The sequence below is a fragment of the Theobroma cacao genome, chromosome 6 (genome assembly GCF_000208745.1).
Source record: "Theobroma cacao cultivar B97-61/B2 chromosome 6, Criollo_cocoa_genome_V2, whole genome shotgun sequence".
Classification (NCBI taxonomy): Eukaryota; Viridiplantae; Streptophyta; class Magnoliopsida; order Malvales; family Malvaceae; genus Theobroma; species Theobroma cacao.
The window spans coordinates 20212867-20236091 of NC_030855.1; the positions used below are offsets into that span (position 1 = coordinate 20212867).

Here is a 23225-nt window from a genome sequence, read left to right on the forward strand (position 1 = left end):
CTAGAGTGAAGGATGACTTATATCTCTTACAAAAGGAGTTGGATGTACAACTAGTTGCACAGTTTCAAAAGGATATAAATACAATTTTTCATTCTGTTAATTCTTGTAATAGTTTGTCTAATGTTTTTGATTTGTGGCACTTTAGATTAGGGCACATTCCACCCAAAAAATAAAACAGATTCATCAACATTTCCCTGGTGTTTCTTGTACAGAAAATTTTTTTTGTGATGTACGTCCTCTTGCTAAATAGAAAAGGCTTCCTTTTCCAATTCATGTACCTTCTGTTACATTTGCTTTTGAACTAATAAATGTTGATATTTGGGGACCATATGAAGTTTCTACAATTTTAGGACATAGGTTTTTCCTTACCATTGTTGATGAATACACTAGGTTTACATAGGTATTTTTAATGAAATACAAGTTAGAAGTTTCCATGATTTTACCTGCATTTTATAATATGATTTTGAATCAATTTAATGTTTCAATCAAACAAATAAGGTCAGATAATAGTTCAGAATTTAATCTCACTGATTTTTTTAGTTCTAAGGGAATTGTGCCCCAACTTTTTTGTGTTGAGACCCCCCAACAAAATGGCATTGTTGAAAGAAAGCATCAGCATCTTCTAGTTGTAGCTAGATCACTTTTATTTCAAGCTAATCTTCCTTTAAAATTTTGGGGTGATGCAATTTTGGTTGCTGCTCATATAATAAATACGGTGCCCACACCTGTTTTACATGATCAAACTCCATTTGAAAAACTTTTTCATAAACCACCTTAATATTCACACCTTAAAGTATTTGGTTCTCTATGTTTTGCATAAACTTTATCACACAACAGAAAGAAGTTTGAACCTAGGGCTAGAAAATGTATTTTTTTGGGATATCTAGTAGGTATTAAAGGTTACAAGCTTTATGACCTAGTTACACATAGTATCTTTGTTTCTAGAAATGTTATATTTAATGAATCAATATTTCCTTTTTAGCAACATCAATCAACTTCACGTTTTGTTTTTGATTTGTCTTCTTCACATGATGCTTTTTTACCTACCCACCCTTTAGTTGTTCCAGATACACATTTTGTTGATATTCCTTCTCAGCCAATATCTGACAATAGTTCTGTTCCTGTTGCTGATAATTCTTTTGATTCTGTTGTTGATACTTCTGCTTCTATTTCTAATATGGATTTGCATGATTTAAATGCTAATCTGCCTGAGTTGAGTGAACCTACAGTTCTACTTGCTGAAGAACCACATCTACATAATTCACCATCCAATATTAGAAAAAGTACTAGACAAAGACACCCACCAAAATACCTTGAGGCTTATCATTGTACCTTTCCTACACAGGCCAATTTTGTTACCAAATATCCCATCACCAAATATTTGTCTAGTAATCAACTCTCACCTGATCATAAAGTTTTTACAGTAGCTTTGACTCATATACCTGAACCCACTTATTATCATCAAGTTGTAAAACATGTTCAATGGAGGGAGGCTATGTAATCTGAATTAGATGCTTTAGAGGCAAATGAGACATGGACAATGGTACTTTTACCTCTTAATTCTCATGCTATTGACTGTAAATGGGTCTACAAGGTTAAGCTAAATGATGATGGCTCTGTTGAGAGATATAAAGCCCGATTAGTAGCCAAGGGTTATAATCAAAAGACAAGATTTGATTATCAAGAGACAGTCAATCCTGTGGTGAAATATACCACTGTTCGGCTATTTTTAGCATTGGCAACTATTAAAGGCTGGTTTTTGACTCAGCTTGATATTAATAATGCTTACTTGAATGGGGATTTAAATGAAACTGTTTTCATGGAGCTGCCACAGGGGTATTGTTTTAAGGGGGAGTGTCCTACCAGGAGTAAGATGGTGTGCAAGTTGAATAAGTCATTGTATGGACTTAAACAAGCATCATGACAGTGGAATTCGAAATTTACCACTTGTCTACTAGCTTATGGTTTTCAGCAGTCCAAAGCAGACTATTCTTTGTTTACCAAGACTACTCAAACAGGGGAATTCATTGCATTGTTGGTTTATGTGGACGATATTGTAATTGGCAGTACTTCAATAGATCTTACTAATGATGTTAAGGGCTATTTGAGTTCTAATTTCAAGCTTAAAGACTTAGGGAAACTTAAGTATTTTCTTGGCTTAGAAGTGGCAAGATCTAGTAAGGGAATTTTTCTTTGCCAAAAGAAGTATACTTTGGACATCGTAACAGAATATGGTTTATTGGGATCTAAACCAGTGTCTACACCGATTGAATATCATCATAAGTTGACAAAGGCCACAGATGAAGAACAATTGAAAGATAGTACTATGTATAGACAGCTGGTTGGAAGACTATTGTATCTTACTTTTACAAGACCAGATATATCATATGCTGTTCACATACTCTCTCAGTATATGGACAAGCCAAGTGAGGCTCATTTACAAGCAGGTTTCAGAGTAATACGATATCTTAAAGCAGTTCCTGATCAAGGCATTTTAGTTTCTAGTGATTCTGATTTATGCCTACAAGCATATAGTGATAGTGATTGGCTGATTGCCTAGATACTAGAAGATCAGTTACTGGTTTTGGTATATTGCTGGGAAACTCATTGATAAGTTGGAAAGCTAAAAAGCAGAGGTTGGTAGCAAGGAGTTCTACTGAAGCTGAACATAAAGCAATGGCAGCAACTTGTTGTGAAGTGATTTGGTTACTGCATTTACTTATGAACTTCAGTATTGAACATTCATGTGCAGTGAAATTATTTTGTAACAATCAATCAGCTCTTCATATTTGTCGGAATCCCATATTTCATGAGCGCACAAAACATATTGAGATGGATTGCCATTTCATTCGAGAAAAGGTAGCTGCAGGTCAAATTGATCCATCTTATATTCCTACCAAGTCCCAGCTTGCAGATCTTTTCACCAAAGCTTTACAACCTGGACCATTTCATTCTCTATTGCGCAAGATGAGTATTATTAACATACGTAATACTCATCTTGAGGGGGAGTGAAGAGTATAAAATTTATTTATTTATTGTAAATAATTTGGTTTTATAGTTCTTTTAGATTTTTAGCCTTATGTATTGTTTAGAATTACAAACTATACCAGCAATATAAATAGCTGGCTTCTAACTAATTCATTTTGAGAAATATAGATGCAGAATATTTTTCCCATTCTTTGTTCTTGGTTCTTCAATTCTATGAAATGGCAGATTCTTCACAATAATCACATTTGTAATTACTCTGATCTGGTAGACATTAATTAACCTCTAGAAAATAGTACACCAAGCTTAGGTTGGGGAGGGCTTGTCCTCCTATTAAACGTAAGTAAACAAACAAAGTCCTAGTTAGCGGCCAAGAATGGAGGACTACTTTTTCGCTTTATTAATTATTGAGAACAAAGGGCCGTACTTTATTACCATCCTGTTAGTAAGATACAATACATGGTGTATCTTATTCTAGCAGCTTCTCGTGGCCTTTCTGCCAACACAGAAACATTTGCTTAATCTTTTAATGCATTGGATTAGATTATAAGTGAAGATCCAATAAAAGGCGAGCTAGTCAAAAGCATGATGGCCTCCACCTCCTGGAGGATTGAGGTCCACATCACCGCAGGCCTTAGTTTATGTTAGCCAATGTTCCTAACCATTCCAGAATTAGTAAGCTTTGCAAATTTTAGTTTGGTTCCTAAACCCTAGACATCTAGTAGATGCAATAACTCACATGGCTTTGCTATCTTTTTTATTTGTCTTGGTGGGAGTGCGTCCTTGAGTTTTGACACCCTTTTCATTTCCTTATCACATGCATCTCGAGGTCATTCATTTTTCTTTTCTTTAAAAACATATTAGTTAAACCGAAAACCCTTTAAGCAGCATTACTGTGACGAGTTTGGTGACGACACAAGGTCTTTAGGCTAAGATATTTTTCTTTCCATTCGCTTTTCAAAGGTTTCATGTCCTTGCATTGGTTTAGCAATCTAATTAACCAAAGAACACTACACATAGCTCATTGTGTTCTTAATTATACTTAATTCAATGCGATTAGCCACGTAAATTCATATAAACTACACAATTAGTCAATCTGAGTTTGATAATTCTCCTTGCATGGAAGCCGGCACGAGCGCTCATGTAGGTTTTTTATTTGTGGTCCAAAACTTAATTCGTATCAAGTGATAAAAATTAGCTTAGATTAATATAAAATTATTTTTTTTAATCTTATTATTTATTTGTTAATTATTATCCCTGTTTATCTCTAGTTTAATTACTACTATCTTGGTTTGCCTTGGATACTGTTTGAATCAATTGATAAATCGATTGGTATAATTGAAGTACTATGTATGACAAATCATGGAAACGGGTTTTCTAATGGCGGGTCTGGGGAATAAATGGATAGTCGAGGAAAGTCAACCCGACCCCTTTGGGACACGTGTTGGACCGACAGCAGATGATGGGATTTCACTTTGTCCTTGACTGTATGACACGTAGCCTACTGCTGTCACCGAACCTAATCCAAGCCTTTTCGTGACAGCCGCTCTGACGTGGCAAGAACCCCATCCGGTTTTGTGCCAATCACGTGATTGGCTCTTGCCTAATGGGTCCTAATTTTTGCCTAGTAGAAAATTCCTAGTGGCATTTGATTGGAGAAATTTAACAGTCATTGTTGCGGGTAAATTGGAGGCACTGTGCCCCGTCCCGGGAACTTACTGCTCAGTTTCTTGCCTGGCTCTGTCTAATTGTCTCGAAGATACTCCCATTTTTTTTTCTTTGCAAGTACAAATATTTAAAGCCAAAAGGGGAAAAATTATACTAGAATCACCAAACTTTGCTTGAGTTTGTAACTTTATTCATCAAAGCAAAGAATGAATGACATGTAAACTAGCTTTGCTCTTCTTAAAGATGCTTGTACTAGAGTGATCTTGCTCAATCAACGTGGGGATTTGCAATGGAATTAATTGAAGTTTCCATTATTTCTCATCTTTAAGATAGATTTGATCGGCCCTATCTATATTTGAACAGTATTTTGCAAGGAAGTTTCGTTTTCTTTAGTACAAAGAATGAAAACTAGAATGTACCTACATATACTTAGTTTCAAGTCGACTTAAGCATTTCGGGTGTTAGACATGAAAGCCTGAAAAATTAAGTGAAATAATTTGGGACGAGATGAAGAATGTAGCTCTTGCTACTGGCCCTTTCTACAAAAATCCACCCTGCATGATTGCACTACAAAATGTTGAGCCTCTTTTTCGATTTAAAGTGAAAGGAAAAGACACAATTGATGTTACAAAACTTTATTACCAACACCATACATCTGTTACATGATAGGGAAAAGGTTTGTCTTCCCAGTGAACTTTTTTCTCATCTAGTAGCCAAATGCTAACATCCTTTCCCCTTGAAGTAACACATGGCTTTATTGATCGTGGTAAAGCATTACTCTTGTTTGTACTAAAATTGCTGTTGGTAGTTGTCATATTGTTCATGGAATCAAACAGGTAAATGGTCTTGGTGGGTTTAAGGTGCCCTACATTCAGTAGCAGGTGAGATTCGGGGACTGATTTGGTGGGTGAGGGGGACATTCCCACGAGAGAGTGGGGCTTCTTCTCTCAAAATGTTTCCCCAGTGAGTCCAAATCTCACCACCCTTAACTCCTTTATTATAACTCTGTTGCTCCATGCTTCAATGTTTGGTTAGCTGTCAGAAAATCAGTTTGGTTTTCTTTGCTGAATTTACATATAACTACTTAATTCCACTTCAATTTAACAGATACTATATATATTAGTAAAACAGAAACTACTATATAGAGAATGATTCCAAATACAGTCTGATGATAAATAAATTGTCTCTTTTACTAATTTTATCTGAAAACTCATGGCATAGCAAATCAAATTATGCAAGAAAATATAATTCACATCACACTCAAGCCCTGTGCATATGTATCCATGCATGCTTTGTTTGACAATCCACCATGTTTTGACAAGCTGCCTAACTCTCTAAATAGACAACATTTTCCTTTACCTTTTACAATCGAATGAGAGGGTTGAAATAGACAATAATTTTTAAGCAAGGTATTGTTTTAAGTAATCTCTTCAACATAGGTTTTGATAGCTTCTAGTTTATAACATGTGAGAGCGTAACATCCTAGTACATGATGAAAAATTGAAAATATATATAGTTGATCATGCAAGTTAGAAGGATCATGAAAATTATGTTAACATCAAAAGGGAACAGTGATAACACAAGATTTTTTGTTATATCATATGACAAGTTGTCGTTTAAACCTTTTTTGCAACAAGATCTTCAATAACCTTCTTGTGTCACTCCCACAACCGTTGGATAATTTATAGAGATTGATTCTTGCACTTTTACTAGAAATATTGTCTTGAAATCAGCATTTTCGCGATCTAATGGACTAACTGGGGCCACGAGGGCCCCTGCAGCCGGATGTTCCTGAAGCCTGCCCACGGCATCCCCCGGCTCACGTGTTCTATACATAGATATGGACATACATGCATAGATTATATATTCAGAAGAGAATGTCTTTAAGCTGTAGTGGGGGAATGGGTATATTAGTTGTACAAGGTGAGAGGGTAAGAGGTTAGGAGCTTACAGAAGAAAAGGTTGAACGCTAAGAAACAAAAGGTGGGAAGGAGGGATGAAACTGCAAAAGGCCGCTGTTTAGGAACTTGAACCAATAGAGGAATGGTCATGAAATTCATCAAAACCAAATCCATATATTTATACTTCCAAAGCTCAATTCTCATTGGCTTTTAAGATCTGCAGTTCCACACCCCAGTTCTGCAAATACATTTCCACCACCTCCACCAGCACCTCTGTTCAAATATTCATTAGAAATCGCTCCCCAGTTTCATTCCTGGAAAGGCAGATTAGTTTCCAGTACTACATCTGAAAATGAAGGTAAGTTTGTTTGCTATGTTTCTCTACGCCTGCGTTGTTGAGAAAGAAAGTGAAGATTAATATTTCAATGTGATGAATCACTGTATGAGATCAAATTCACATCTACAAGAGGAATCCACCACACAAGTTTGATCAAGCTTTTGACATGTTTGATTGCAGTTCTTTGGTTGGATGCAAAATAAGCTTAATGGGAAACAAGGGAGCAGTAAACCAAATACAGTTTCAGCTACTCGTAAGCATTCTTTGTCTTCTTTTTGTTTCTTCTAGTTTTAAGACTTACTTCATGCATGCACTCACGCATATATATTTTCACATTTATCGGTATATATTCTTATTTTGTTAATTTGAAGTAAAAGTTTTCTCATTCCATCCCTCATCCAAGCCAGTATTAATTAATTTCAAGATATAGAAGAAGCTAGCTAGCTTCAATTTGGCTTGAATAATGATCATAAATGAAATATCAGGGTGTCTAAGAGATGTCGTTTCCACAAACACTGTAGTCACTAGTGTAATTAAGCCTGATTAAGTTTCAAGCTGGAACACTATTCCAAGTCACATGAAATGTTGTTGAGTAATGTAGGTTGGCCTACATCTCTTGTTTACCAGTGGTCGATTACTCATGCACTTCCGCAAGTAAATTCTTCATGTTTGTAAAAACCGAAGAAAAAGGGACAGGGGATCTAAGTTTTTCGCACATGCATGTTCTTTTGTCGTTAAAAAACTGCACCATGGAGACTTGAAGAGCCTGAAAATGCGACAGGACAAGTGGGACATGCTGCACATGTGATCTTCAATCTAGATCAAACAAAGCTAAAATAAAAAAATAGTTCTACTCTTGAATTAATATCGGGTTTCCTGTTCCTTTTTTCTTCTTCTTGTTTTTATGTAGGTCGTATGAAACAAGAGCCACGAGAAGAGTTCAGTGATTGGCCTCATGGATTGTTGGCAATAGGAACTTTTGGTAACAATGACCTTAAAGAAAACCCTCAATGCCAAAATACCATTCAACAAGATCATCCGTCCGATATTCAAGAGGAACCATCTTCCTCCGAGGATTTACGAGAGTTTACACAGGAAGAAGTTGGGAAACTACAGAAGGAACTAACAAAGCTCTTGTCCCGAAAACCGACTTCCGATGTGCAAAAAGAACTCGCAAATTTACCGTTGGATAGATTTCTTAATTGTCCATCCAGCTTGGAAGTGGACAGGAGAATTAGTAATGCACTTTGCAGTGATTCAGGGGACAGAGAGGAAGATATTGATCGGACCATTAGCGTTATCCTTGGCAGATGCAAAGACATCTGTGCGGAAAATAAGAAGAAAGCCATTGGGAAAAAATCAATTTCTTTCCTTCTCAAGAAGATGTTTGTTTGTGCAAGTGGGTTTTCACCTGCTCCAAGTTTGAGCGATACACTACAAGAATCAAGAATGGAGAAGGTATAAGCACAACATGATTTATTAACTGCACATTCTGTCTTTTCTTCTTTGATTGAATTTCTTTTGTTAATCAAAGATTGTCATCTACAGCTTTTGAGGGTAATGCTTCACAAGAAGATTTACAGTCAAAATCCTTCTCGAGCATCATCCATGAAGAAGTACTTAGAGGACAAACAAACACCAAAACGGCAAAATAATCAAGATGAAACACGGGAGAGAAAGAGTGAAGATGGATCTAAATGGGTCAAGACAGATTCTGAATGTAAGTCATTTTTGGATTTTCATGATAGAATTTTTTTTTTGGTCAAAAACCAACCAATCATGTTTTTTAATTACTCCTTTTGACTACTTGTTTTTTCCATATTGCAGATATTGTTCTAGAAATCTAAAATCTACCTTTATATTTGAAAGCACCAAAGCTTGCAAGGTAAGAAGAATATTTTTTACAAAAAAAAAAAAGAAGAAGAAGGAAACCCTTCGTTAATTTCTTGCTATAAATGCTTCCATGATTAGTATTCTAAAGTGTTCATTCATTTCTAACTAACTTCATGGAAATCAAACTCTGCAGCTTCCAATGTTGAAATCTAGGATTCAAGAACTTGGAACAGCTGCCTTCGTTGGTTCAGAACAGGAATTTCAAAGGAGTAAAATCTACGAATAAATTTGATGCGGTGGCTCGAAATTACAGGACCAAAAAATGTATAATTCAGACAGCAATGATCTCTATTTTGTGCTAGCTGTGCTTCCCCCACTTTTTTTTCATGGTCGTAACTGTGAATGCAGTGCAACCCATGTTCCCAGATACCTCAGACGGATGTCTGTATTAGCACTGGCACAGCTAGACATTATTTATTTTTATCCTATTTTATTTCACCCTTTTTCTTTTTTATTTGTTAAAGCTTCACCTTTTGTAAGATGAATTTGAGGTGAATAATATTTTGATTGACAAGAAATTATTGAGATGCGGGAATCTTGATTATGCGAATAATGTTTCTTGAGTTCCAATCAATTGGTCTTTTAGAAGCCAAGTTTAGATTAATCTCATTTGTTGATGAAAACTTGCAAATCCAGTGTCGATGCCTAATGGGAAATTGTTAGATATTTGACATTTTGACTCAAATTTTAATTGTAAATCAGTTTGGGTTTTGCTTGAATTTTATTAAATGAGAATTATTTGATGATTTAGTTTATTTAAAGAGTAAATATACTTAATGGATATAAGATTTCTTAATGCATAGGATATGGAAAATTGCTAAAGATTTTAATGTGAAAAATGAGTTTATAGGAAGGTTTCACAAAGTTGTAGGGATGGAAGAAAAAAATGAAAAAAACACCGGATTATGTGAAATAAAAGGTTCTTCACTAGCTTAAACACTACAAAGGGTAGAAGCTGGATTTGATTCAAAACTCGAGTTTAGTGTTTTATTTTAAATGTTTTGTATTTATTGTAATTTCTACGTTTATAATAAATTAGTTTTCTCTCATTTATAGATATAGAGAATGGATGCTAATCATATTAAACATCACCTCTTCTGTCACTTATTTTTATGTTAACATCGGTGTTGAATAACTTTTACTTGAAAATTTTGATAGAAATAACATCAAAAGTGAAAAAAAAATATGTATCTTGAAAATAATGTAAAATTTTGGAATTTTGTGGATGATTGAATTTTTTTCATGGTTTATAATATATATATATATATATATATATATTGTGGATACTCCAACAGCTCTAAATTTCCAAGGCAGGGTACTCCTCATTCAAAGAATCCTTGTTTACTTTGGCTTTTATTCTAACAATAATCATTCAAAAAAGAAACAAAAAAAGAGAGTATGTTAGTGTTTTTAACATTTAAAAAAAAAATCAAAAGAAGACACAGAAAACTATCTTCATTTGTGTAATTCAATGAACAAACAAAAAGTCAATCCTCGATTGTTTAATTAATTAAGAAATGGTATTCTTAAAAAGAGTAATAAAATGAGCACATTACCACTTTAAAATAAAACCAAAATTTTGATACTTATCTTTTAAAATTTATAATAATGCAAATTGTCAACTTGGCAGTAGAATACAAAGAATTCTTTTGTCAAATCACCAAAAGAAAAAGAAAAAGAAAAAAGAAGAGTGCCCCATTGAGGCATGAATGATCCCTAGCTTTAGTATTCTTGGTACATCAAATATTGCTTTGGATTAGCTCATTAAAGCATTAATCATCATTATTCTTACCTTTGTTCTCTTTCTTCGGTAGTCTTTGTCACAAAGATTGTAGCCTTTTGTTGATTAGAGCCATTGATTGCTTCTCAAGCCTTTTTCTATCATTCAAGACCTTCAATTAGTCTTCTCACTAATGGATGTTACCACTAATCATCTTAACAATTAAAAGACAAGGGAAAATAAATACATCAAAATTCCAATAGTGTTCCATTCTTTGACCAAAGTTTCCATCATTTCTCAGTGGACTTCGCATCCTACCAATGAGCTTCACCCACGTACTCACATCCACGGTTAGTTCCCCTCGTCTGATCACTTCCACACTTCCATTAAGGATGGATATATTAAAATATAAAAATATAAACAAAAATCGAATTTTTTTTCTTTTTATTTCTTGCTTTTAACCATTCTATTCCTTTTTCTATCAAAAATACAAAAAATGAAATAGAGTTAGAAATGGAAAACCCTACAGCAAAATCTACTCAAATGTATCCAATTTCCGCCATGTTAGACCCCAAACCCTAATTCCCAATCCATTTCCCCTCTTGTTCTAATTTTCCCGCATTTTATTGGGTTTCCACTTAATTTTCTCTCTCTTCCGGCACGATTGGATCTGAGTGCTCTTGTATTTTTTTCCCCAACCCCACTTAGTCCCTTCAAACCGGAAGAGAAAAAGAGACCCAATTTCCTAACTTTCCAGGGTTTTTTTAAGTTAGAGCTTTTTTGGATCTAGCAGTATAGAATTGTGGGAATTTCTTCGGGTTTTTGGGTAATTCGTGATATTTACGTCTCTGGGTTGCTTCCTTTTTTTGGGAGAGGTTTTATATTGCTATTTTTATTTGTATTTTTGGAGTTCGGGGTTAGATAAAAAAAAGGGGGAGAAATTTGAATAGCCAATGCCATATTTGGGTAATTGGTATTTGAAAGCTGTATTTTTTTCGGTGAATTTTTTGGAGAGACCGAAAAATAAGTTGATCAATGTCTTGGGCAGGCCCTGAAGATATCTACCTTTCTACTTCTCTTGCCAGTTATCTTGACAGTACGTTCTCTCTTTCTTTCTTTTGTTATTGCTGTTAAATTAATGGTGTTTTTGGATTAATATTTTGCTAAAAAAATCATGTTTTTTTGGCATTGGCTGTTGAGTTATTTCTTTAGTAAGAGCAATTGTCGCTGTCCTATGTTTACATGCTTATGGGGTGTTGAATTTGTTGTTGTATACTTAAGCTCATGAGTCTTCTTAATTTAAACGTTTATGGTGGAAGACTCTACAATCAACTTTAGATATTTTTTAGTAGTGTCTTTTAGGATGACCCATGTATTAGTTAATAATCAGCATATAGTTAGGGGAAGTTATCAGTTTGAAGTTTGTTTTGATTATGTAAAGTGTTCAGTAGGATTGGAAGATAGATAAGTTTTCAGGGTTTATTATGGAAGAAAATTGAAAATTTTTCAATTTTCAAGGGATTGGTCAGTTGCATGATTATTGATAGTCTTTCTGGTCAACACTGTCTAAATTATGATAGGCTGCTGAACTGTAATAAATCATGGTCATATTCTTGCTTAACTGTTATATCTTTTCTGGAGCTTTCTGATATTGTTACAAGGTTTTAGTGTGTTAAGTGACATCTCTTTATTTTAATCATCACTTTCAGCAAGACATGGATCTTTTGTAGAGGATTTAGATGTGATGTTTGATTCAAACATATGTTTGGAGCACTATTTTTTGTGTTACCAATGGTTGGCACCTCACTCTACTATACATGATGCAGAAAAACTTTTAGTGCTGCTGCGGGATGGTCGAAAGCTAATGGGAACATTACGTTCTTTTGACCAATTTGGTACCAATTTCTTCTTCTCACCTAAACTTATTTGACTTCACATGACAACATTTTATTCTGGTCTCTGAAATTTTTTAAATTTGTCTCAGCCAATGCTGTTCTTGAGGGTGCTTGTGACAGAGTTATTGTTGGCGATCTTTATTGCGACATTCCTTTAGGTCTATATGTAATCCGTGGGGAGAATGTTGTCTTGATTGGTGAGCTGGTATGACTTAGCTAAGTTATCTTGTTTCGTTGACTTACTTGAGTCTTTGCTTTAGTTTGTTCCATGCTTGTCCTCTTATTTGCATTTGATGTGTTAGGACTTGGAGAGAGAGGAACTTCCTCCGCATATGACTTGTGTTTCAGCAGCAGAAATTAGAAGGGTAAGTCTTTCAGTCATTTTTTTGTATGCCTTACTATGTGTTTCCTTTACCAACAGAATTTCCTTTGAGACACATTTGGCTCTCCTAAAGCTCATCAGCTCTTCTTCTTTTTTTTTTGAGCATCTGCAATTTCTATGTGGACATCTATCACTTTTTAAAATGTTGCCATGTAGAAAAACTAGACAGAGTAAACCATTGATAATCTTTGAAGTCAATAAATCCAGATGCTTTGATACTTCAAAGTTTTAAGCATTTACATGGATTTTGAACATGAGGATGGTGGAGAAAGGGGTGACATGATGAATGATTTTAGTGGTCATTAATATGGGTCAAATGGAGAACATAAGCAGTTTTTTCTTGTGAATTTGTCCATATCTCCTGATGTTTTGTATAGGAAGAATAAATTATGGAAATTTTAACTATTTATAATAGGAAAACATCTTTTGTGGAAGAAATTATCATCTTCACAGATAATAAAAGCCAGCTGTTTGTGCTTGTAGCCTATATCAATTCTTTGAATGGCATGCTTATTAGTACTTGGTTTACTAATTCAATCATAAGAAGTAAAAAAGGTTTAAAAGAAATTGGCTGTGCCAGACCTGTTCCCTCAACCCAGTTTCTTGGGTAGGAATGCATGTTTCGTAATGATTGGAGTGAATCACCAATTATGTCAGCTGCATGATTTCATATGCCTAAGATGCAATTATATATATACAGAATCATTTTTTCTAGTCGGTTCATTTCTCTTCATAATCTGGAAATCAACTGCCTTACCTCTTACAGAGGCTACTTTGTTGAGAATGGTTTGACATATCAGTTAAATGTTTAAACACAATTAATTAAAATAAGTTATGCTATTTTGGTAGATAACTATATTTTGTCTGGAATGTAGTTGCACTGTTTTGTTTAAAGATTTATTTTTTTTATTTCTATTTTTTTTTTTTGCAAAAACTAGTTCATTGCATGCATATATGTTGTGAAGTATTTATGGAACACACTTTTTTTTTTTCTGGAATGATTGGTGGTCTATAGTTTCCCTGTTAAAAATGCCCTTTTGTTATTGGATTTTGAGTTTCCTTGATAAATAGCATTGCAACTTATGCAGGCACAGAAAGCAGAAAGGGAGGCAAGAGATCTGAAAGGTACAATGAGGAAACGAATGGAGTTCCTTGATTTGGACTAACTTATGTTTCCTGCAACCTGTTTTGCAATCCGCAAGTTTTATGGCGGTTGGTGTAGGAGATGTGTAGGCTAGAATCAGCTCCATCATCTCTTTGTTTCTCATTTCCCTTTCTGCATTAAATTCTTGTAACATTTGCAAACCATGTATCTGACAAAGCTTAGCTGCGATTTACGGGTGGTCTAATTTAGTTTTTTTTTATTTTTTGGCTTTTACTAAATATTCGGAGATTTAACTTGGAACTTGGAAGTCTCCATGTTATCTTGAATTCTCATAAATAATTGCTTTGCACTGCAGTAAACACTTGTTTCTTGACATTGATGCCAGAGAGAACTTCCTTTGCGTGTGGATAAAATAGAAACAGGGAAGTACAATGGAATTCAAACAGAAGATATATTGTGACAGGTCCACAATAATCAGAGGCTCAAACCCGAATCAGATAGCTGAAAGGCACTTAATGTTTAAAATGTGTGATAGATCATCAAACAGGGGAACAAAACTAGAGGCTATTGATGAATTGTGTGTTTTCTGACACCCAAGAAAAGAATACAGAGATGTAAGTTCTGTATTTAAAGGGAGACAAGGTTCCTGTGAAGAATTGTTGTGGGAGTTTTTGGGCATTTAAAATCAGAGTACTGATGACTGGATAGGAAATGCATAATTCTAGCACGTACCCAGGCATGGCCCATGGGCATGGCCTATGGCTCCTAGCCCTTGTTAAACCCATTGCCGTTAGCTTTATTGACAAAAACTGGGGAGTGGGTACAAATAAACCGACAGTGTTCCTACTTGCTCTATCAAGTAAGACCAATTCTCACTTCTATTACTATTATCATTAACTAAGCATTAATCTAAAGCACCGCTTAAGGAAATTCAATGATGATTAGCCTTTTTCTAATCTTACATTATACCCAAAAGTCAAATATCCAACGGTCAGGATTAAATCATCATCAGCTTTGCCAGTTTCCCCCGTACCTTATCATGCTCTCATTCTTACTTGAAATAAATTCTAGTTACACACGGTTTACTGGCCCCTTTTACTTTGGCCTTAGCGTTTAGCTCTCTCCCACAAGAAGAAGGCTTCCTTTCACTCTGCAAATCAGCAGATCCAACCAAAAGCTCCATCTTTTCTTTCTATCTGACTAATAGAACTCTGGTTGGAAATGCTGAAGCTTCAAAATTCTCTATTCCTTCTATCCCTTTTGTGTTTCTTCTGCGTTTTTATCGGTGACGCTTCAGTTCATGAGTACAATGGAGAGAAATTCGTCAGTAAAGGCAACGCATTCGTCGTCCATGGCGGCAGCGAAGGCATTTATTCTTCTTTTCCTGACCCCCACAATGTAACTGCCGTCGGTGGTGACTCTTACATCCGGTAATTTTTACTTTCCCATTTTTTCTTCACAATTGCCATGTTGTATGTAAGTATATATTGGTTTTGGCTTTTAGATCTCTTTATTTTCTTGATGGTTTTAGTGGCCTTATGTTGGAAATGTGTGGGATTTGAGAACTGTTAGGATCTGATACTGAATTAGAATTGGTGGCATGACGAAATTGGCTAGAAACAGTGGTAACAAATTTAAAGTGTATGTATTTTAAGTAAAACGGACTAAAAGATCAAACTTTTTTCTACCCGAAGAGAATAAAATATTAAATTTTCTCAAAAAACTAAGATTCCTGCTGATTTTCTTTAATTAAGTCAGTGGTCCGGTCAAGTCAAGTTAAACAGAGTACCTACGTATTAGAGCAAATAAGATTTTCAATGTGGAATTAATTTAGATGTTTGAATACCTGAGAGCATTGAAGATGTTTCTCTGTTTTTTTTTTTTTTTTTTCATTTTGAATGCCTGATCTTGTGTGGTAATCTTGAACCAGTTTTGAGAAGATTTCATTCCGTAGACCCAAAGAATTTGCTAACTTTAGTTCCCAGTCGATCCAAGCAATTGTTTTTGAGGTGGAAGATAGAGAGACAATTGGAGGTTCAGCTTATGGGGGTCAAAGAGCTGTTTGTTGCACGGCGGATCTTGCAAAACTGGGTGTTTGTTTGGAAGGGGAAGTTATTTACCGCCCTTCCACAGAGAATCCTACCTGGCCCAAAGTGTTTGGCATTTCATTTAATGGAGATGAGGAGGTTGCAACATTGCCATCAAAGTCTGTTCAAATTACTAAAACTGGGATGTATAATTTGTACTTCATTCACTGTGATTTAAATCTTAGAGATTTGACTGTGGAGGGGAAAACTGTATGGAAAAATCCTACTGGCTATCTACCTGGTAGAATGGCACCACTGATGAATTTCTATGGGTTCATGTCCCTTGCTTTTGTGATCCTTGGAATCTTTTGGTTCTCACAATATGCTAGATTTTGGAGGGAGGTTCTTCCTTTGCAAAACTGTATAACATTAGTGATAACACTTGGCATGCTTGAGATGGCTCTTTGGTATTTTGATTATGCTGAATTCAATGAGAGTGGAATCAGGCCCGTTGGGATCACCATGTGGGCAGTTACCTTTGGTACTATTAAGCGTACAATTGCACGGATTATTATTTTGATGGTTTCCATGGGTTACGGTGTTGTGAGACCTACTCTTGGTGGGCTTACATCAAAGGTAATCATGCTTGGTGCAACCTTCTTTCTGGCATCCGAAGTTCTTGAATTGGTGGAAAATGTTGGTGCAGTGAGTGATCTTTCTGGAAAGGCCAGACTGTTTTTGGTTCTTCCTGTGGCCATCTTAGATGCCTTCTTCATTCTTTGGATCTTTACTTCTCTGTCTGCAACTTTAAATAAACTTCAGGTATTTTTTTCTTTATCTTTGTCAGTGATGTCAAGTTAATAGCAATATTTGTTTTTTTTCCTTGCAACTCATTCATGTTTAAGAGTGAATTCTTTAGATCCTCTATGATAAAGATGTCCATCTTCACCCTTTGCAAGTGGATATAAACAAGTGATGATTGATACTGACAGCATTTGATCATATGAATAATTAGAATCCTCACAAAAATAGGAGAGGAGATCCTTATAAATTCCTAGATGTTTAGTTAATATGAAGTAAATGGAGATTTTTATAAGTTCCTTCACGTTGTAAGTTAACAGCCTCCTGCAACAATATTTATTATAATTAAATGGAAAGAAACATTGAATTTTCTGATTACGAACTTAAATAAAAAAAGCTATCCCTTGCATATTGTGCCTTCTACTGCTTTAAAATCCAGGTGCATCAATTTGTTTCTAGTAATATAAATAATTGAAGGTGTAATAAAGAATGTAATAATAGGCATGGTTCCTAGATAATATTTGCTACTTGATCTGTGGTCTAACACCTGCTTATGCATGCATTTCATTGTCTATTGAGTTTTGGCAAATTCTATGATGCAACTTAACAACAGTAATCACCCATATTTTATTGTTTTTTTAACATTAACAGTGATGACAATTGAACTTTAAGTAAAATATTTTGCAATTTTTTCTCACTAATGGGTGCAACAGGCTAGAAGGATGGTGGTAAAGCTGGATATATACAGGAAGTTCACAAACGCATTGGCAGTAGCTGTTATTGTGTCCGTGGGCTGGATATGCTATGAGGTAGTCAAGTCCTTTATCTTGGATGCTTTTTTTTAGCTTCTTTAGCAATAGACTTAAGTTTAGCATGCAATTTACAAGAAGATAAAGAACACGAAAGCAATTTAATTGTGCAACCTTGCATCTTTACTTTAGGAAGCATGAAATGGATTAATCAGAAACTCCAATGTATAGTGTGAGCAAAATATAAATTAACATTTTAGAAATGGCATGGTTGTGTAAAACCTCTTGCATCTTTCAACTTTTGTAACTCTGTTTTTTCAGCTTTATTTCAAGTCAAATGATGTCTACAATGAGCAGTGGCAGAATGCTTGGATCATCACAGCCTTCTGGCAAGTCTTATCTTTCTCTCTGCTATGTGTCATCTGTGTTCTTTGGGCACCCTCTCAGAATTCAATGCGGTAAAGATCTAGCTTGTTGAACCCTAAGCTTCTCTTTCTGCCATCCCTCTTCTAATTGTTTAAAGCATTTTATGGACATTACAAAAAAAATTCATGCTATCAAATTTTTTAAAGTATTTACTAATGTAAGTCAAGGTAATACCCGGAACTTGAGATGACTTTATATGCTTGATTATAATGTGTTGGTCAGTTTTATCCGTGTTACTGAGATTAGAGACTTTTAGCTGTGCTGCATTGTGGCTCAAATAAAGTTCCAGCATTTTTTTAATGGTGGTTTGGTGCTTGGAGATTTATTTCAATGTCTTTACAACTTCTTGTGCACTCACCATTTGGTTGTTCTGATCTTAATAGGTATGCTTACTCTGATGAAGCAAATGAAGATTTTGACAAAGATGATACTACTTTGACACTCATAAAACCCTCTCCAACACCTTCAAAAGATTTTAGAAGTGCACCAGAAGCTAGCCCAGTGCAGGGCGGTAATAGGGCATCAAATGGTGATTTGGAAGAAGACAAGACAGAGTGACTTAAGCTGTGAATCTGGGATGCTTAGAACTGGGTTCAACGTTCTGATTCACTTAATTGGAGGCCTTGTTATTGTTGTAACGATGATCCAACTTTTCTTTGGACCGTAACGATATGAGGGTGGCAATCGTTACAACCAAAAGTCAGCCCTTGAGCTTTTTCTTTCACTTACCCTTTTCTCACTCTTTTTTTTTTTTTTGCTTTACCCCAAAGGGCATATTGTTTCTTTGTATTTGTTAAGTTAGTCATTAAATTGTTCATCAGTTAGTTGTTATCAAGGGAACAGGCAATCCGTGCAATGTCCTCGTTGAGATTAATATAGTTTGACATGTTATTTAATTAGCTTCTTTATTATCATTATTAAACAGGTACCATCTAAGATTGGAGAATTTTCCAAAATTCTCTTGGAAAGTTAAGAGTTCATTCATAAAGAAAGGATGTTTATGTACATGCACAAGTGGGTCAAAGACTGGAAAGAGCAGTCTTAGCCCCTCTGATCCCATACTGGTGGACAAAAACACCAGTGACCAACCCTGCCCTTCAAACTATTCACCTAAGCATTTACATATAGCCCTTAGCCAACACTTCCCACCAGCACAAAAGATTAAAAACCATAGAAGAAGCCAGTAAGACAGGGAAACATAACCAGTGTGCCTGTTTCCTTCTCTTGCTGCACCAAGCAAAAACTTCTAGAACAACAAAAATCAAACTCCCAGATTTACAAAGACCAAAAGCCCCTTGTTCCCCACCCAATCAAAAGTGAATCCTTGGCACCGAAGACCACCACCAGCAAGGCAGACTCTAGGACCACATTAAACCCCTGCACGCACAGATCAAGAATCTTAAGCAGTGAGAAGCCAGCCAGCTGCGCAGGCCACCTATATCTTCCTGGATGTTATTTATTTTCGAGTTTAGTTAGAGCTTAATCCCTTGTTCTTAAAGTGCATTTTTTAACAAGGAGGATGTGATTTATCCTCCAGAAAGAAATGGAGAGGACATCAACGATGTTACATATTTTTTTGATCTTTTTAATTACAAAAAAAAAAATTAATTTTTTTAAAAAATAAAACATTATGCATTAATCAATAAATCAATTCTCTTTATTAAAAAGGCATTTATTTCTTTATCTGATTGGTAACTGTTCGTTGTTTTCTAAATTGCACGTGACACTGACCCTCCTTTTTTGTGTTTCTTTTGAGAAATTGTGCAACTTCCTGGAAGAATGTAGCGTCTCTGACCAATACCAGATCCTTTTGAGAGTCACTAATTTATCCATGAAGGGTAAAGAAGGATGAAAGGTGAGGGAAGTAAGTATCCTTCATTTCAAGTATCTTATGCCACCAGAGCCCTAATCATTTTGCATGCTCATCTATTCATCAATTGTAAAGCAGCCTTTTGACCTTTTCCACTGTACTTTTGTTTGGATGATCAAGGAGAGGAATTTATTTGCATGCCTATAAAGTAGTGCATCGGCAGGACTTGATTTGACCTAACAGCCATCATCTGCTTGAATTTCAAGCGAATCGCCATTCTCGTGGCCAATTATTTTAGCTAGTGCATACGTCAAATACCGATCCACCACTTTGAAAGAAATCTTCATCGATAACCAATTGTAGCAGTTGGAGTGTGAATCGTAGTCATAAATTCGCCCTAAATCTCATAAGCAGACACATTAACGTAAACCAAATCTTTTTATATACTATAAAGTTGAATATTAGAAGATAAAAACCAGAGAAGTTGACTTGACAAATGACAGGCCAAGTTCCAGGTTCCAGCATCACATTTCAATTTAAGCTTGTCCCCAGTATTTGTCTCCATCCATATATGTAATTGAAGGAAAGATACCGCCAATTAAGAATGCTTACCTTAAACATCAATGCCTATGATACTTAGTTACTTACCTTTCTGGGAATACGCAAATCAAAGGGGTACGCCAACTTAAAATGTGGCAAACAAAAAAAATGCTTCTTCATATCATACCATTAATAATAAAAGCAAACACACATATAAAATTACAAATGCAACAATAACCGTATGAACAAATGGAACAAAATCTAGAATGTGGTAACAAAACCAACATGATGCTTACAGTGCAGAAAGCATTCAGGCTCCGGATCCTGGCTACTCTGGAATGCTAACACCTGATGTTCCCAAACAACTTGTTGCTTTCTCAACGTTAAAAAATAATTCAATCAACCATTATTAAACAGATTGGAGAGCTCAGGTCAGCCCAGATTCACCAGCTCCACATGGCCCAAATACCCCCACAAAAAATTGAAAGAATGTCTCCTAGTTTCTACCATGGCAAAACTCAACTCAACTCAACTCACCTCCACTCCTTTCACTGAGATCTCCTCCTCAAGTGCTGAGACACAGGGTTTCCCTCAAAGAAATCCAACACAGCGGTTTCCAAGTCTTCAACTGAATACTTGATGTAATTCTCTGGGTGCTTTCCACTCTCTATATGACTCCTAAACCGCCCAAGAAACGACCTGTAAGCAGGGATCAACTTCTCGGATATAGAAATCCTTAGTTCCTCCCTAAGCTGAGCATCAGGTATCAACCATGTTGCTTGAGTCCTATGAACCTCCTCAAACATAACATTGAAAGTCTTAAACCTTTCCCTCAATGCACTCTTGGACACCCCAGAAGAAAAACCCCCACTCACATGCAACCCTTCATCTCTCAGACAATACAAAACCCTCACCCAAGTAGCTCTCTGATAACTCGTGGCGGCCTGCCTAAACTTCCCTGTCAACTTCCTCAAATAATCATCCCCAATCATTTCCCTCAACTCGGGCGACCCTTTAACCTTCTGAACAATGTAATGAACATTATTCATTATAAACAAATGTGCCAAAGATGCATCTCTATAATGCTTAGACTTGCCATCCAAATTGAATTGCAAAATAACAATAATCCAAATCAAATGCAAAGCTAAAGGGGTTTTGCCTTCCAACTCAGCAAACTCCATATCCGGGGTGGATGGATCACCCGAATACCTCGAACCCGTAGATGGTTTCGACATTATAAGCTCAATCAAAGTCTGTTTATAATCAGATATCAAACTGATATAATTCATAACATACCTAGTCAAAGGATGGATCGTCCCACCAGGGACAGGCACTCTCGACGGCTCTCTTAAAACTGCGTTTTCGAATTCGGACAAAATCCCTCGTGCCGCCTCGGCCAACCTGGACAAAATCTCCGCAGCCTGAACTCGAATCGAATCCGATGACTTCGAATTGAAAACCGCCTCAATATCAGGCAATAAATCCATCAAAGCATCGTGTAAGTCAAGAATCTTAAAAAGCTTTTCAGGAGATCTCCTACTTATACTTATAGCTTCCGCGAAGTTAAATAACTGAATTGCTGGCCCTTTAACCGTTTCCATAAAACACGCGTCATCGATATCCGTTCCAACACACTCAAAGATTTGTTCGCAAAGCTTCTTCTCGCTCGCAAACAAAATCCTGACGCAAACTTTCGCCGCGCGAATCCAACGCCGAATTTTACTCTCCAAAGCTTCCCATTCAAGCCTTTGGATATCTCCGATGCTGAGCTTCTCGATTCCGAGTTTCCGAAAACTCGAGTCAACGGCGGTTTTCCTCACGCTCCCGTACACTTGAATACACTCACGCAAGTAACCAGACGAGATCATCCTCATCGCAATCGCTTGTAAATCGGAAATCGCTTCGGTCGGCATCAGATCCACTTCTCGGATACTGCTCGTAAATCGGTAACTGGAACTATCCGAAGATTCACAGTGCTGAAACTGGAGAAGGTTGTTGCTACTGTTACCGTGGCTGCTTAAGCTGTCGTCTTCTTCGAGCTCGTGAAGAGACGGAGTTGATATCGAAGACGACATGGGATCGAAGAGAGAATCGGTTTCCAAAGCGGATGTGTGAGTGATAAGAATATTGCGGAACTCGTCTTCGAGACGAGCCATGGCGATCTGGATTGTGGTGTTGACTTTTGACTGGTCATCGGCGGCGTTGTTGGAAGAGGATGAGATTGACGCGTTGGATAAGGACCGTTGGATTTCATCGACGGCTTGGAGGTAAAGATCGGCTTCCTGACGATCCGTTTCGAAGATCATTCTCTCTCTTGCTTCTTCCGATGCCGTTGAATCCCACCGTAGAATTATTTTCTCCGCCAATTCGTAGCCGTGACTGTCCTTATTACTACTCTCCGGCGGCTCCATAAGTAACTTTCAGAAACTAAAAATATCGAAACTGCAGAATTTGCAAAAAGAGAAAAAAATCCTTTTTTGGAATCTTGGGAAAGGGTTAAGGAAAAGCAAAAGACTGAATTTGTGTTCTTTTTTTGTTTTGTTCTTACAAATATTGGAAAAGTGGCGACTGTTATGGCGGAGACGGAAAAGATGGTGGTGGGGTGGGGCGGAGGTTTTATTTTTTTTATGGAGAGAGGAAGGGAAAGGGGAGAGAGATAGAAAGTTAATAATGAAATGTAAAGTGGGCGGTCTAGTAAGGCAGCTGATGGGATTTTTGTCTGAACGTGAATTTAGAGAGAGAGAGATGAAGAAAAGTTGGTCTCTTTTGTGGAATTTTGAAGGATTATTATTGTTGGACTTTTAGTTTTGACACTTTTGACTTTTTTTCTTTATTTTCTCTTCTAGATTTTCTGCTCTTTTTCTTGCCATAATCGCCCCGATTGGGTCTTTCGCCGTCGAACCTGCCGCGAATTTTGCTCCTTCTGCCTCTTCTGGAATCTTTATTTTTACTGGACTTTCTTCCGCTTTTTCCTGTTCCCTCGGAA

The 23225-nt window shown here is 36.2% G+C and overlaps 4 protein-coding genes across 4 annotated transcripts; 3 read left to right on the forward strand and 1 right to left on the reverse strand.

Moving 5' to 3' along the window:
* On the forward strand, window positions 6566–9309 carry LOC18596248. Its single transcript, XM_018122705.1, has 6 exons — window positions 6566–6912; window positions 7072–7144; window positions 7802–8349; window positions 8440–8611; window positions 8719–8776; window positions 8918–9309. The coding sequence occupies exons 1-5, from the start codon at window positions 6907–6909 to the stop codon at window positions 8736–8738; spliced, it is 819 nt and encodes a 272-aa protein (XP_017978194.1). The 5' UTR covers window positions 6566–6906; the 3' UTR covers window positions 8739–8776; window positions 8918–9309.
* Window positions 10975–14259, forward strand: LOC18596249 (sm-like protein LSM1B). The gene is made up of 5 exons (XM_018123598.1): window positions 10975–11600; window positions 12331–12399; window positions 12489–12604; window positions 12702–12764; window positions 13870–14259. Exons 1-5 carry the CDS (start codon window positions 11540–11542, stop codon window positions 13945–13947), a joined length of 387 nt encoding a protein of 128 aa, XP_017979087.1. The 5' UTR covers window positions 10975–11539; the 3' UTR covers window positions 13948–14259.
* On the forward strand, window positions 14961–18788 carry LOC18596250 (transmembrane protein 87A). The gene is made up of 5 exons (XM_007024608.2): window positions 14961–15316; window positions 15817–16735; window positions 17428–17523; window positions 17785–17921; window positions 18273–18788. The coding sequence occupies exons 1-5, from the start codon at window positions 15108–15110 to the stop codon at window positions 18445–18447; spliced, it is 1536 nt and encodes a 511-aa protein (XP_007024670.2). The 5' UTR covers window positions 14961–15107; the 3' UTR covers window positions 18448–18788.
* On the reverse strand, window positions 20393–23186 carry LOC18596251 (exocyst complex component EXO70A1). The gene has a single exon (XM_018123905.1). It carries the CDS (start codon window positions 22648–22650, stop codon window positions 20788–20790), a length of 1863 nt encoding a protein of 620 aa, XP_017979394.1. The 5' UTR covers window positions 22651–23186; the 3' UTR covers window positions 20393–20787.